Source organism: Anas acuta, chromosome 5 (genome assembly GCF_963932015.1).
Source record: "Anas acuta chromosome 5, bAnaAcu1.1, whole genome shotgun sequence".
In the NCBI taxonomy this organism is placed as follows: Eukaryota; Metazoa; Chordata; class Aves; order Anseriformes; family Anatidae; genus Anas; species Anas acuta.
In genome coordinates this window covers 25,329,640-25,346,001 of record NC_088983.1, presented here as the reverse complement: position 1 = coordinate 25,346,001, position 16,362 = coordinate 25,329,640, and the positions used below count along the sequence as shown (strand labels likewise).

The following is a 16,362-nucleotide window of genomic DNA, read 5'->3' as shown; positions in this document are numbered from 1 at the left end:
TTCTAATTCAGAGGGGATAAGGCTGCTGTCCTCCTCTCTTTCACAAAGCCATCAGGGGGAAAAACAGAGCCTCTGTGTTTCATCTAATGTTTCCAAGAATGCCACTTACAAGCTTGCTGTAATACTTCTCAGTCTTACCTATGTCCTTGAGGGAATTGAATTTGGATGAAAAGGTGTGCAGCAAATGTAAGTTGCTTAAAGAAGCAACATTGGCAGTAATAAATGCCAAAACAGGTATAGTCCCATGATAAATTCTTTTATTTTCGGCTGGTTTCTTTTACAATTGAAAGGGGGCATAAAATATCCCAATCTTTATAGGCCTAGGGATTTAACCAGGAATTCATCTGCAGGTGTTCAAGTCATTATGCGGACCAGTGGAAGAAGCCTCATGTTCACAGGTCCTCATGTGGGACTGCAGTGATGCTGATAATCTGCTGGAAGGCTGATCATAGCATGACACAAGTGATTGAGGGGGGTTTCTGGAGTTCTTTGATGACAACTGCCAGACACAAATGATTGAGGAGCCAGCAAAGAGGTGTTCTGCTGGACCTCATACTTAGAAACAAGGAAGAACAGGCTGTGGGTGACAAAGTGGGAGGCAGCTTTGGCTGCAGTTGCTATTAAATGGCAATTCTATATATGAAGAGGAGAGAGCAAGGCAAAAAGCAGGCCCTCAGCCATGGGCTTCAGGAGAGTAGATCATCCTCGTAGATCTGCTTGGAAGAATTACATAGGATATAGTTTTAGAGAGAAGAGGGATCTAAGAGAGATGGTTCATATTTAAGGATCACCTACTCCAAGCTCAAAAATGCTCTATCCTGGCAAGCAGAAAATCAAACAAAGGTGGTCAGACGCTTGTACGGGTAAGCAAGGAGCTCCTGACTAAACTCAGACATAGTAAAAAAGCATACAAAATGTGGAAGCAGGGGCAGGTGGCCCAAGAAGAATATAGAGAAGCCGTCTGATTGTGCAGATATGGGATTTGGAAAGCCAAAGCCCACCTAGAGTTGAACCTCTCAATGGACATGAGGAGAAACAAGAAAGGTATCTACAGGTTTCTAAAGAACAAAAGGATGAGGGGGGGAAAATGTTGGCCCAGGGTTTAAATGCAGCAGGGGCTATGGTGACAAAGGACATAAAAAAATAAAGGCCACGTTACTCAATGATGTCTTCACCTCAGTCTTTACTGGTAAGATCTACCTTCAGGAGTCCCACCCCCTTGAGACCAGGGGAAAGTCAGGAATAAAGAAGACTTAGCCTTGGTTGAGGCAAATCAGGTTAAGTAACACTTAAACTGAACATACATAAGTCCATGGGGCCTTAGTGGATGCACCCACAAGTGCTGACGACACTGGCTAATGTTATTCTGAGGCCACTGTCAATTGTATTTGAAGGATCTTGGTTGACTGGGAGAGGTGCCTAGGGATGAGGAAAGCAAATGTCACTCGTGTCTCCAAAAAGGGTAAGAAGGATGATGCTGGGAACAACAAACCAGTCAGCAACACCTCAGTCCCCGTGAAGGTGATGGAACAATTAATCCTGGAAGCCATTTCCAGGCACATGAAGGACAAGGTGGCAACTGGGAGTAGCGAAAATGAATTTACTTAGGTGAACTTGTGCTTAATCAACTTGGTAACCTTCTAGAATGAGGTGACTTAGCCTCTGAGGAGAGAGCAGTGGATATTTTTCTTTTTGAGGCCAAGAGAGCTGAGACTGAGCTTGCAGAAGGGAAGTCTCGGGCCAGGGGGGATGAGGGGTCTTCTCAGTATATGCAAGTACTTGATGGAAGGGAATGAAAAAGTGGCCAGATTCTTCTTGGTAATGCCCATTAACAGGACAAGAGGAAACAAGTACAAATAAAAACAGATGGAATTTCCATCTGAATACAAGGGAAGAGGTCTTGGTTTTATTTTTACTATAAAGGCGATCAAACACTGAAACAGATTGCCCAGAGAGGTTGTAGAGTCTCCCTCCATTGAGGTCTTCAAAGGCTGCCTGGAGATAGTCTTGGGCGCACTGCTCTGGGTGGCCCTGCTGGAGCAGGGGGCACTGGATCAGGTGATCTCCAGTGGTCCCTCTAACTTCAGTGATTCTGTGGACTCTCTTGAAAGTCCTGGCGCTAAAAGTAGCAAATTATAAAAACACAAAATGTGAAAAGAGAAAAAAATATGTAGTTAATTACTCCCGTGTTAACAGTGTAAATGTGGTACATAACATCATCTAATGTTTTTAGCATTACAGAGCAAGAAGTTTTTCCTTCAACTATTCCATGTGCTGTTGGTGAAAGGAGAGTAATGCCTAAACTAGGAGCAATTTCATGGCAATACAGTCACTGGTTGTTGCAACAGTTATGTTGTGCTTGAATTCCTCCAGGGAATGTAACATGCTTTACCCAAGGCACTTCAAATGTATGTGGCTTATAGAAAACGGTGGTGGCCAAAGGAGAAGGGGAGGAAAAGTTGTTAAAGCAAGTGAAGCATTATGCTTCCCCTTCAGCATGTGAGAGAATAATTTGCAACATTTTTAATAAGTGTATATATATGTATATGTATATACGCACACACAGATGACTGGGTCTTAAACAGGAGAAGTGGACAGGAAGATTTATTTGACTGGCAGTTCTTTATAATATAGATCAAATGGGAAACATCTCAACCAGGTGTATGCCTCCCTATAAAATGTTTTGCAAGTATTAAAATTCAAACTAGGCTGATTTTCAGATAGTAATAACTAGAGAGGATTCAGAAGTTAGCCATGTATGTTGCAATTCCCAAGCTGGGGAAGGTTCTTAGAGTATAAACAATGATTTTTTAATGCTCGTTCTTTTAGAGATCATCCTTGCTATATGCTACAAGGAGAATCGAGAGGTTAAATCCAGTTTTAAAATGTAACAGGTCTTTGAAGGAATCTCTGCTCACAAACCTGCAGGATTTTGAGCCAGTGAACATTCACTCAGAATCCAGGTGGCTATGTTCAATTTCTGAATCCAGGTGGCTATGTTCAATTTCTGCATTAGATGTGAAAGGATCTGATTTGAGAAACATGTTTCAATCACAGTACTGAAAGCACAATACTGGATGCAGTGTTAGGTTATACTTACAAATGAATGTTTTATAAAGTTATGGTTCCCTCATGTTTATTACTACTCAGAAACAGATTCTGCTGCACTGCTGACTATTGTTCTTCTAGTATGAAAACCAGTTGTTATAGTTTAGAGAAATGGTGAGAGTAGACTCAAGAGGACTTACACTGAGGTAGATACAGAGAATATAGATCAGTCATGAGCACAAAAACATTTCCACAAGATAGTAATGCACAGCTTTGCATACAAACTTTTTCAACCAACTTCAGTCAAGCCACAAGAAGCCATCTCTCTGTGCCTGTGCCAATGTTTGTGCCGTTCTTTCTTTCAGGAAGTCAACAGATTTTACAGACATGCTTCTTTATTTTTGACTTGGAATCTGTGCTTTTCTTTTTTATATGCAGCACGACACCTTGACACTGATTAATGTGTATTTTCAGGCTATTTGTAGATGATTGCTAGTGCACAGACAGTTCTTACTATTTCTGAGGAGGCAGTAATAAGTTGGATCAAAGAATATATAAAGTACAATTTATCCGAAATTTTTGGAAACTTTATTAAATAAGCAAAAGCTCCACCATGTGTTCTCAACCTGTGAAAAATATATGCTTTTTTTTTCCCATTTTCAGCTTTTTTAGGCTTCTTCCTTGTCATTTTTAATATAATTCTATAATTAAAAGTTACTTGTTCTTGCTTTATGAAAGAGTATTCTTGTCATGTTGATCCTTCTTCCATTTAAATACCTTGATATCAGAAATGTGTCCTAAAAATATCTACTGGCCAGGCTTAGGAGAACTACGCATTACACTCAACATTATAATCAGATCATTCTTCCATTTGACACAATTTGTGCTTTGCATTCTCCAGGTTCTTTAGTTGTATGAGCCTCTAGCTCATCCTTTCCAGGAATGCACAATGGGACTTTTTTGCTGCTAATTACAGCTTGCTAATACTCTTTTTCAAAGAGTATTATTTCAAATCCCAAACGGGATTTGAAAATGACCTCAAAGCAAGTGAGACTCTAGTTTACAAATTGAAACTGTACCTGTTTAGAGCAGAAATTCGTCACATCTATCCAGGGTAGAAATGATTTTTACAGAAGATAGGTAGATGATTTGCAAGGGTAGGTGTTACATTAAGCAGTCATTGAAGGGGAAAAGGGTTTCAGAAATGAAGAATTTTTCAGGTTTGCGTGAGAAAAATCCAGTAAATAGATCGTAACTCCTGCCTCAGTGCTTGAAGGAGTCCAACACATGTTCCTTAGTGGAATGAGGAGGCTGTGAATGGGAAACTAAAGTTCTTTCTCCTTTCTACTAAATTTGTACTTTTTTTTTCAAAATTAAAAAATATGTTCCCTTCTATTTCCAATTAGAAATGCGCATCTCGGAAGAGAAAAGAGAAGACTTCTGTGCAGAATTTCAACTTCATCAGAATTCATCAAAAAAAGCAGAATTTTTCATCCAGGCAGAAGCTGAAGCATTGAAACTTTCAGATTTGTCAATAACCAGTCAAAGAAGAGGACCCCCAAGTATGTGTGGTGATTGTAATTCCAGTCCTGCAGAACTAAGGTAAAAACAAATCCCTAAATATACTTTTTCTATATTCATAATATAGATAATGTATCTATGATTTTTGGATAAAAATAGGGAAGTTTAATTCCTAGCTGAGAATCAGCATGTCTTCTTTTTACTTAGACTGGGAAATCCCAATTTATATAAACATGGTGTGCTAATGGATAGCTGATATAAGTGTGGTTAACCTGGAATACAGCATTTCACCAGTGTCTTCTCCAGCACTGATGCAAAATGTGATCATGGCAATGGCTTATGAGGCACACTGTAGATATTTCAACTAACTGTGATCACTTCAGAAAATTGTAAAAATGTGTATTGAACAGAATTAGAAAAGTTGATCTAAGTCTAGACCATAAGTCCAGAGTACCCAAAGTATGATGAGTTAGTTGGTGGTATAAGCTAGAAAGCAGGAATAAATCAGGTTGAAATCCAGGTGAAGTTGGAAGAGCAAAGATGTGAAGCTGTATTGAATACTTTGTAAAGAGTCTGTGGCAGGAATCTGGAGAAGGACGAATATGGTTGAAGTGTAATACAAAGTCTGAAGATTTTATTCTGTCATTGACTTCTGTACTGAGCTGTGGCTCTGTACTGCAATCTTAAGAAACATAAACACTCATGCAGTATGTGACATAATATATGCAGGTACCTACTGACTATAGAATGTTATCAGTCTTGAGTGATAGGCAGTCTGAAGTTCAAGCGTTAAAAGTGTTACCGAGTTGTTTTTGAAGATGAGATCAAGGCTGCAGGGTTCTGTGACCTGCTTTTGAGAAGTCTACTCTAGCTCTTCACCTGTCTGACAGAGATTCTACATCTGTTTTTATTATCTTCAGAATGATCCAATGGAGACCCAATATAAGAAAATTAGTCTATAGTACTTTTCCATCTGCATTGTTGCCTTTTTTTTTATTTTTAATTGAAGCCAGGGATATGATACTTGGACAATGCATCCAGCTTTAAAAGCCAAATGTTTGAGTGCTTAAGTAAAGCCCAGCATAGTGTCAGCCAAAGTCTGTTGTTCCTACCCTCGACAGTGTCACTCATGCTAGCAAGCAGGCTGGGCTTGAACATTGAGATTAACTTCCCACAGCAGTTAGCATGTTGAACCATTGTATCTGCATGTAGGATTCCAAAGCTATAGCCCAAGACCTCATTGTGATAGAGACTGTGTAAACTGCACAAAATCTGTCCTTCCCTAAACAGTTTGCAATTAGAATATATGATGAGAAAATAACTTCATACAAACAGAAAAGGAAATATTGAGTCAGTGTTGATTTGCATTATAGGTGATGGTCTTAGTACACCAGCAAGTGATTTATCAAGTTTTCTGTTACACAATAGGAAGAAAAAAATGAAGGAGGAACTCAAAGATGATGAAGTATATTCATAGTTGTTCATGGGAAGCATATCCTGAACATGGAAAATACACACACATGCACAAAAAAACCAAACAACTCAGTGTTTAAAATGACTGGCCAATAGTCTCCAGAGTTATTCATCATTTGCAGTCCAAAACAATAGTAAGTGAAAATGAAATTCACTAGACAGAGTAAAGATGAAATAGAATCTTGAAAGTGAAGTTAAGCAGCTTACGTACCCTTCCGTCCCATTTAAATTATAGTATAGTATCCTAAGCATTTAGTTATATGTGAATTTCCATAGTGCCTATATATGAAGTGCTTTGAGTTGCATCATAGTTTACATGCAGAGTACAGATCTTAAGTTCTTTCTTAAAGAATCATATGAATAAGAAGTCAGATGGAAGCAGGTGAAGAAGCAGGTAGCTGAGTACAAACAAATGTTTACCTAAGCAGATGACTCTTTGGAGTAGCAGGTAGCTTTCCTTTTCTTTCTAGGATGTGAATTACACATGCATGTGGTATAAAGAAAGTAATTTATACATTAAAATGGAAGTTCAGAAGGTACCGTTTTTCTGTGGCTACCTCTTATGACTGATAGCCCATTATAATCCATGAATCTATTTATTTTGCTCCCATCCTGGAAGTGAGATCTGGGTTACCTGTGATTATCAAAGGATACCCAGGGTGATTTATTAAAGTCTTGAGACCGAATTTTTGTGATCATGTTTGTATTGCTGCTTCTTAAGCTTGCATTTTAAGCTGAGAGTGAAAAAATCATTTTATAGTCAGTTTGGGTTTTCATACTTGTTGCCAGCACAACAGTGAGCCCTATCCATTGATAAAAAAGATCCTTGTTACAAGTCTGTAATATTTAAATCCATCCTTCTTCCTTACAAAAATAACTAATTGAATCTCTTCTCATTTTTACCTGTCTATGGCTAGATAATCTTAAAACTCTGTGGATATACAGTATAGAATTCCTGCCATCAAATATAATATTTATAGTAACACCATCATTTTACAGTTTTCTGTAATACAAACTTATAGATCCTGTCTTCTGGATATTCTCATTTTACTTCATGTGGAATTATCCATCCTCCTGAAGAATTTTAATCTGAGCATCAATTTGATCCCTAAATATTTCATTGCTTTGTTGCTCCATGTTTTCATATTTTCTTCCTGTAAGCATTTTATGTTTATAGGCTTCATACCCAATTTATATTCATCTGTTTCATGCCTTAGCACTCTACTATATTTGCTTAATATTTCCATATTCACAGATTTTCTTTTAGAGTAACAGATTTAAGAAGTGACAGAGAGACATTCCTGTTACTGCTGATTAATATATTTGCAGTAGTTAACAAATGTTGTTAATTTATTTCTGCATATTTTGAGGGGTGGGGTAAGTGTTCTTTGCATTATTTTTCTTCTTTTTTTTTTCCTCCTAAAAATAGCACTGTAGAAGAAAAGGGTAAGAGGATGCTGCCTGAATTTATATCCTCATGGAAGGATGGCACAGATGTAGGTGGAAAGACAGAAACTGCATTCCTCCTAAAAGAACTGGACACTCTGAGGGCCAAAAACAAAAAGGTAAAATTGAGATATTCAGACCACAGAATTTGCTGGTTTATGGTTGTCTTACAAAACATATATTTTAAACTGTTCCTAATTTAGTTTTGTTATTTATTTACATGCACCAATCAGTAGCTTTCTAGTAATTTTGGATTCTTAGTATCTGTTTAACAACTACTTCTCTGGAATTAAAAAATCTTTCATGCTGCCCTTTGACCTTTTTAATCAGTGGCATAGGTTCCTGCATCATGGATTAAAAAAAAAAAAAAACAAAACACTGAAGTTAATGGAAAAGTTTTTGTTGGCTTGAAAAAGCTTGTGGATTAGAGTTCATATATGAAACATATTTATTATACATGGAACTATTACAACAGAATAATTAATAGTAATGGCTAGAATCCCATTCATGTTACAAAACTATCCAAATCAGTAATTCTTGTAAGTCAACACAAAAACAATATTAATTCTTCACCGAACTCTACAGTGTTCATATATTTTGACAGAAGATGCATTTTACTTCAGTGTAGTCTTTTCATAGCATGGTGGAAGAGATAAAACCCATTAATACTTGGAGGTAAACAAAATCTTAAGAGATGTTCTGAAATGCTTGCTAGGAGACAAAAAAGCTATTGTTCTAATGCTTGCATATTGCTTGTAAGAAACAGTAAACTACTTTGAGGCCCGATCCCAAAAACATGGTGAACTGAGATTAAATACGGGAAACAGTTCACTATGTAAAGTCACAGTGTGCGAATTCTTACAAATTTAACATCTTAAACCTGTTTTATTTCCTTTTTTTTTCAATCAGAGTTCTGACATTAGAGTTAACATAGGTGATTTCTGTATTGTAGTTCCTTCCCAATTATATTTGATCCATGCTTCGCCATCCGTGCCTTGTAAAACCTCTATTCATTTAAATCAAAATACCTATCTTAATCCAAAGTTTTGATACTTTCCATTTCCTTTGCATTCTATTTTGTATTTATATGTATTTTTATTTGTATGTACATTTAGTTTAGCAGCATACTAGAAATGAAAGGATGTATGTTTTTCCTCACATCTGCCATTTTAAGATATTGTAGTCGTCATCATGTATTCTATTGAAAGTGGCATGTGTCTTCTCAATGATTGCTTTGGTTAACTTGATTAGCCTTCTATTTTTTGCAGTGTAATACTAATTTTTTCCTCTCAGAAATTTGACAGTTTTTGATGCTGAAATAGCACTTGGTAGTGACGTTGGCTTTTTACCAGAAAAGCCAGTGTACTTTATGACTGTCGTTTAAGTATGTTTTGCTTCTACTACAGCCTTGTTTCTCTTGTGTTTTGATATGAGGACAGAACTGTAGCTTTTCTAATGTAATAGCATGGTTCAAATGATGAAACTTTGATAAAGTTTGAAACTTAATTTCTAGAATACACCTGGTCTCTTTCATTAAACATGCCATCCCTGGTCTGAGGTGACTCAAGCATTTCATGACAAGTTTTTCAGCTATTGAATACGAAAAAGGACCAAAACCAAAGCAGTGTTTCATGAACAGAATCTGGATCTCATGCTTCTGTACAAGCATGTTCTGGTCTATATAATGAACACACCCTGATATTTCTATGTTAACAGGAGGAAAATTCCATCCTACTTGAACACTGCATTGTTTGTACTATTAGTACTGTTGCATATGTTACTACCGGACAAACGAAAAATCTGTACTCTTTCCATTAAATTGTGCCTAGTGTTAGGACAAGAGGCAGTGGGCAAAAACTGGAACATCAGAGGTTCCCACTGAACACTGGGAAGAACTTCTTTATGGTGCAGGTGACTGAGCACTGACACAGGTTGCCCAAAGAGGTTGTGAAGATCTTCAAAAACCAGCTGGATGTGGTCCTCAGCAACCTCCTGTAGGTGGCCATGCTTAAGCATTGGGGAATGCTCAAAGCTTGAGCATTGGGAAAAGCTCAAGCTAACCAGCTGACCTCCAGAGGTCACTGCCAGCCTCAACAGTTCTGCAGTTCTGTGAAACATCATTAAATATATGATGGCAAGCTCAGATCTGTCAAAAGACAGGCTAAGTGAATTTCCAATTAAAAGAAAGATCACAGCATGTGAAAGGGTGTAGGTTTTCTGTCTGGTGATGCACATGGAAAATGATGCATTTACACTACAGGCTCTTCAGATATCAGTGATGTCAGTAATCTTGCTAAGAAATAGGCTACTAATGCCTATTTCACCATCACCTCACCATCTGCATTATATTCCATGTAACTTTGACCTTCCTTAGCAAGAAAAAACATAGCTGGTGATATCTGAAGAGGGGAATCCAAAATAAAAGTAATGGCAGGCACATTGCTGCTTGTTTCTGAGAGCAAAATAGGGCAACTGATAAAAGAAAAAAAAAAAAGCATTTGTCCTTTAAATAGATAAATTTCTGTGGTATTGCCTAGTGTTTGTGTTTTGGTGGTAAGAGAACTATTATTTAAAATTTTGTTTTGCTGGTTGACTGTTTCTGAGAGATAAGAACCTTACTGTCCACTTGTTCTGTTCAGCTTCAGGATAAGCTGTCTGAAAAGGACAAGGAGTTGAAGACAATAAAACTGGACTTAGAACTGCAAGAGAGAGCTACAGAAGCTAAGATTGCAGAAAAGATTGCAGGTATGGTAGGCAAGCGTTTAACAGATGGCTGTATGGCTCTAACAGTACCCGCGGTTGCTATATGACGTGGCCTAGTGAATGTTAGCTTTATTTGCTAAAGGAGGGAAGATTTGACTTTTTTGTGTGTGTGTGTGGCTGTTTAGAGTTGCTTAGAAAATAGGTGGCTTTAACATCCTGGTACTGGTATTAGCAGGAGCTTTACCTGTATTCATACTGATTTGGGCATTAAATGCATTGTTAACACCATGTCAATCCAATCACAAAAAGGTTGTTTGTTTTGTTGGAAGGTCCTGAACAAACAAGGGGAAATAATGATTACCAGTGCTTCTACCTTTCAACCAGCAGTTCAAATACCACTTATTGTTTTAGCTCGTTCAGAGCAATACTACCCCTCTCCCAGTGTATGAAGATAGTCGCACATTCACCTCAGCTATAGACCTGCACTTTTGAAAAATCCATCCTTGCGGTAGTTAATAATTTTTTGTCTGATGATGATACGTATGTCTTCAGTGAATGAAGCTTATGCAAATTGCCAAAATGTAAGGTTTTTAAGTTTACAGTTGAAAGTAAGTACATGCTTATATTGTTAAGTGTTCTTTGGATAGACACACAAGAATGGAAAAAAAATGTATTCTATGGTTACAGAAATTTCTGAAGTGGTGAAGTTGACTATTTTTATTATTATTGAAAAGTGATAGTGTGTATAGTGTGGATGTGGATGAAAAATATCCTGAGGTTTTGCTCCAGATGTTTCAAGGAAATTTATGGGAGTACTATTATAAATTAATCATATCATTTTTTCATAAATTAAGTGTAGTATAGGTAAAATTATATCCTTGTGGTACTTAGGTGCCTGTCAGGGTCAAACTGAAACAACCACAGACAATTCACATAATATTGATAGTGAGTACTACTACCTGCCCAAAAAATATTGGTACTGGAGTAAGGAGTAACTATCTTCAAGAAAATAAAGCTGAAAATAAACTCTGTGGCTGAAAAAAACATACAGCTGACTTTAAACATGAAAATCCTGGGAATACAGGCATGTATTCTCCTGAGAATACAGGAATTCTGTGTATATCATAGGTGGAAGAGAATTGCTAAATTTTCTGTGATGGAGGATGGGAAAGGAGAAACTAGATATTAGGAAACAAGTTTAAGTGAAATACAGGCATAATTTTACTCTTATTCCATCTTAGATAAACTGTTTTCTGTATTTTCAGAAGACAAAAAAATGTCTGAACAACATATCATAGTTGTATCCAGCAACTGAATGCTAACGCAAATTGTTTGGATTGAATTCCAAGTTTTGTGTTTGTTCTTGGATATTTGCACAGTGTTTTACCTCTATACCTATAACACAGAAATATTCTATTTGATATAGGTTTTCATTGGTCATTAAAACATGGAAAGAAATATGAAATGTGTGTCATTAGTTTCCTTGTTATGGATACAGTCGAAATATTTGTTAGTAAATTGTTTTCTCTCGCATTACTGTTTAAAGTTTCTAATTATGTCCTGAGTATGATATCCCCTCCGAAACAGTATGACGTGAATATGGATAGAATAATTAACATAGTTATTCCATAGTTATTCCAAGAAGAGTAAGCCAAATTTTAATGAGAGCTGAAGTGCATATATAGGATGGCCTTTAAAAAGATACCTTTTTGCTTCTTTTATGAGTTCAGGAAGTATAAAATACTGGGAGTGAAGGTAAGAGGCTCCTTACAGTTAAGCAAAAAAAAAAAAAAAAAAAAGAAGCCTAGCATCTTATGGATTTTTGCTTCCAATTTTACTGTTCTAAGAATCTTACCAAGTTTGGATAAACATTTTGAAATCTGGAATGATGTGAACCAAAAAGAATTTGTGGAGATCTATGTGAGTCTCTCACAAAAAGCCTTGGGGAGGGTTGTTATGCACAGACATAACCTAATAAAGAAGACTCAGCATGTTACAGGAGAAACTTTTTCCTCATGTATTAAGTCCTTTGAGGAAAGGAGAACACATGCTGCTGTGATTTCATGTTTCTAGTTAATGTTTAATTACTGCAGTGTATAACACATGGTAGAGTGAAGCCTGTAAATATGGGTGTTTGCATTTTTATTATTACTTTGTACTGACTTTATGATAAGAAAATGACTCCACAAAATTATATTGTAAAAAACATCAGAAAGGTACACCATAAAATGTTATCTACTTTGAGGAATATTACAATTCTATTTTTAAATGGAACCCTCTAATTGATGGGTTTTACCTAAGCAAGCCCTGTGGCAAGAACAGAAAAGCTGAAGACAAAGGCCATTTTAAAATTAAACTGCAGAACTCCTCAGAAACAAATAACCCAAAGCTTGTCATTTTGTGCTTTTTACTTTCTTCAGAGAAAGATGTGAAGAGGAAAAAGAGTAAATTTGTGAAAAGGTTGTGAGAGAATTTAAAAAAAATAAATAAAAAAAAAAAAATAAATGTAGAAGAGAATGCTTACTATGTGCAATAAATAGCTTATTTTCAGAAAATTTTTATTTCTATTTTTTCCTATCCTGGAGTTCACAGTTCATGAGGAAATTCACAGTTATGATTGCAGTTTCTTAACTGTTAGATACTATTGTTTCTGGTGGTCTTAGTTGCCACATGTTACTACTGTTTGTGCACTTCTGTTAGGTTTGCTCTCATATAAGGCAATGTCAGAAAGTACAATTCGTTTCACTATAAGAGAATAAAAAGAGAGAAGGATACACAGGAAATATCAAGAGGAGAGCACTTCACAGAAGAACTGAGACTAGGATAATGCACAGGAAAAAGAAAGAGGAACATCAAATGTGAATTGGATGTGAAGAACAGGACCGCAGAATTTTCATATGTTGAACAGAAAAGGGAATGAGTGCCCTCTGTGGGAGGAGAAAGGAAGAAGGAGCACTTCCTCTGAGGACAGTCTGGAACTTAAGGATGGAGGTGCAAAGGAATCAAGTCTTTACTTTAAAAGAGAGAGCCAGCAGAGAGAACAGATCTCACTTTTGACGGACATAATAAAAGACTTTGTTTTTGCCTAACGAATTATACACAGTGTATACTGGAATTTTTAGAGTAAAGAGCTTGCTGTGTGTAAGTGACAGTGGTAGAGCATAATGGTGTACCCTCTCTAGACTTAGAAAAATGTCAAAGCCCTGAACTTCTGACAGTTACCTCCAAGATATACCATAACAAGATATACCGTAGTTGACAGCAGAGCTTTGTCTTTTGGGGTCTTTGTGTTGCTATCACACTGCTTTATATTGGGATTAAGAATAATTTTGAAGGAAAATATAATCAGAAATATTTCTGATTATATCTGTTACAGAATTTCTGTTAGGGCAAGTCTTCCTGTAACAGGGGCTATTTTGTTTGCTTCTTTCTTTATTTGCTTTTTTTTTTTTTTTTTTAAACAATATCTGATGGTAATGTTATCAAAATTGAATACTTTTCAAATCAGAGTCAACTCATCAGGCAGAATTGGATTGTCTCCAGTCTGCTAAGTCTATTAGGTGCTGCACACCACCTTTAATGCTCGCAAAATGTGTCAACATTCAGCATATACTTTCTGAAATGCCAGGGAAATTACAGAAAATACAGCATGGGAAAAAAAAAAAAAAAAAAAAAAAAAAAAAGAAGGTAGTAAAGAAATGCTTCTAATGCAGTTGTATCTGTTATATACGTTCCAAACTCATGAAAACTACAGCAATATACCAGTAATTAAGTTCTTGTTGTCAGCTCAGTTTGTACTAAAATGTGGAGAATTGACATTTGTGGTATTATGAAATTCTTGAATATAGTGTGGAAATCATTCATGAGCGTTATTTAGCATTTCCTGAATTAACTTGAAAAATAATGCATATGCAATGGTTTTAATAGCAAAAATGAAAACAAATATCCAAGTGGCTCTTAGCTTAAAGTTTGATTTAATATCCCATAAAGTAAGAGGAAGTAAGTAATCTTGCCAGTAATAAACTTTGGGTGGCAATAACTTCCAGCACAGATGTATTTTCCATTTCTTCAAAGCTCACTTTAGAGTCCCTTTTTAGATGTTATTTTTCTTTCTTGCATGTCATCCATTAAAGATTAGCTGTGGAAGGTTGGAGCATGGAGAGATAATGAATGACAGAACAACTCCTGCAGAATAATAATCAGTTTTTGGTATTTAATGCTGTTTGACTTTTGCAGACACATTTCTTATTAACCTTTGGTACAAACAGAAATCCAGGTTCCTGATATCTCATGGAGAAGATGAATTCAAGATCCTCTTCCAATTAAACTGAAATAAGGCCAATATTGGGTTTTAGCCAAAAGAACTCAATAGTTCCCAACCCTTGTGTTTATAAGCCTAAATATGAATAACATTTTACAGTTTAAGTAGGTAATGCATATATTTCCCTAACATATTTTTAGTGCATAATTCATTTTGTTATGTAGTCCATATAATTATGAGCTTTTTTTTTTTCCCTGTTAATGCTTCCTTATGCAAAACTACTTCCTGAATATTTTGTTTCAAAATATTTCCTGGTAAATAACAGAATTTTGAGAATAGCTGTATGACTTGAGTCCTCTGTACAGGAACGTAGACAATCCATCTAAAGAACAGAAAAAAAAAAAAGAAAAGAAAAGAAAAGAAAAAAAAAAAAAGGTGGGGGCATTGTGAGAACATCTTATTTTTTGACTGTTTAATTTGAAACAATTTAGTTTTACCTTCAGGTTGTTAGAATCATCAACTGTCAAAAAAGTTGCATGCAGAAATTTGACAATATAAGATTAGCTGTAATAGGTTAAAATGTAAATTGTTAAGTTATTTATGGGGTAGAGTTTTTACGTAAAAGCAAGCCAGTAATTTCTGCAAATTATATTAGTCTGGTCCTTCTCTCTTCCCCACTATATGGTGCTAGATGAACATAAAGGATTGGGTTTTACTCAAGAATATAAGTTCTGCAAATATTCTACTTGGGGCATTACAGAAACTTTTCTTTAACCTGTCAAATTTTAACTTGCAAACTTTAATGCAACATTTATATCTTTCCCCCCTAAAGTAAATATTCAGGTATCAGCAATTATTCACTGAAAAAAAGTTTAACAGCATTATTGTTTGATTTTTGAAGTCAGCTGTGTTTAGTGTACTAGAAACAGAGGCTTAAGTATCATACAAGGATTGGCTTTCACAAGAACTGCCTTGGGGTCTGTGTATAATACTCTCTCCTATTCTTTTCCCACTTTATTTTTTTTTAATTGAATTGGGATCTGAGTACACAAAGAACACCCTATACAGAGTTACCACAAAGCAACTTTAGCCTTTTATTAAGAACACTGTGTTTATAGCATTGGAAATGTAGGAGCAGATGAATGCTGTGCACTAAATACAGACAACAAACACAAAGCAATAAAGAAGTCAGTGTGTTCTATCAGTGTTTGTTCAGATTGCTTTATCTATAAAGTCACATTTAGGTGTAAATGACTTGTAGTCTGTAATTCCTGGTATAGACCAGTGAAAACTCTTAAGCAGTTTTCCTGTGATCTTCTTATCATTATTTTGCTTTTATTTTTCAGTTATAGGTCATAACTGAAAGTAAATGAATGGTAGTTTTCAAAGAAAATAGCTAGCAACTTAAGTTGTCTGTTTCATAATAGAACATTTCAGCACTATTTTTAAGTCAACAGTCAGCCCTGGAGCTCATGGTAGTTTGCCATTAACCTGAATGAGAACTGCATAAGGGCCTTAGGCTTTGAACATTTCGAGGGATTATCTGCATTTTGCAACATGTATGCGCAGAGACCAATTAGTGACACATTTTAAAGGCTTTCATAGCAATGCAGTAAATCTGTTTTTCAGTTCATTTGGCTATGATTGATTACTTATTTAAGAATTGTGAGCATAGAGTCATTAAATCTAGTAGGAAAAAAGTCTCACAGAATTTTGATTTCTAATATGACTAAATTACAAATGCATGCATGTTTGTTATTGTGTAAGGAGATCAAGTGTATATCTATATGGTTAAATAAAACATAATAACATTGACCCCTCTGGAAATAGCAAAGATAGTTTCCAGGTCCTTTTGTGACAGACAGAGACCCAGTAATGGGGGGGCTGATGAAAAGGAAAAGTCAGGTCCT

At 36.0% G+C, this 16,362-nt stretch overlaps 1 protein-coding gene across 19 annotated transcripts in view; it reads left to right on the top strand.

The window, feature by feature from the left end:
* The window catches only part of MIPOL1 (mirror-image polydactyly 1), a 189,431-nt gene that overhangs the window by 45,932 nt on the left and 127,137 nt on the right, over positions 1–16,362 (top strand). For all 19 annotated transcript variants that reach the window (XR_011096990.1, XM_068683294.1, XM_068683293.1 and 16 more), the window contains 3 exons: positions 4,455–4,650; positions 7,472–7,607; positions 10,128–10,233. Coding sequence is in view for 18 of the 19 variants with exons in the window: in XM_068683294.1 (XP_068539395.1) it covers positions 4,455–4,650; positions 7,472–7,607; positions 10,128–10,233 (438 nt within the window). In the remaining variant the exon portion in view is untranslated. The remainder of the gene's footprint in view (positions 1–4,454; positions 4,651–7,471; positions 7,608–10,127; positions 10,234–16,362) is intronic.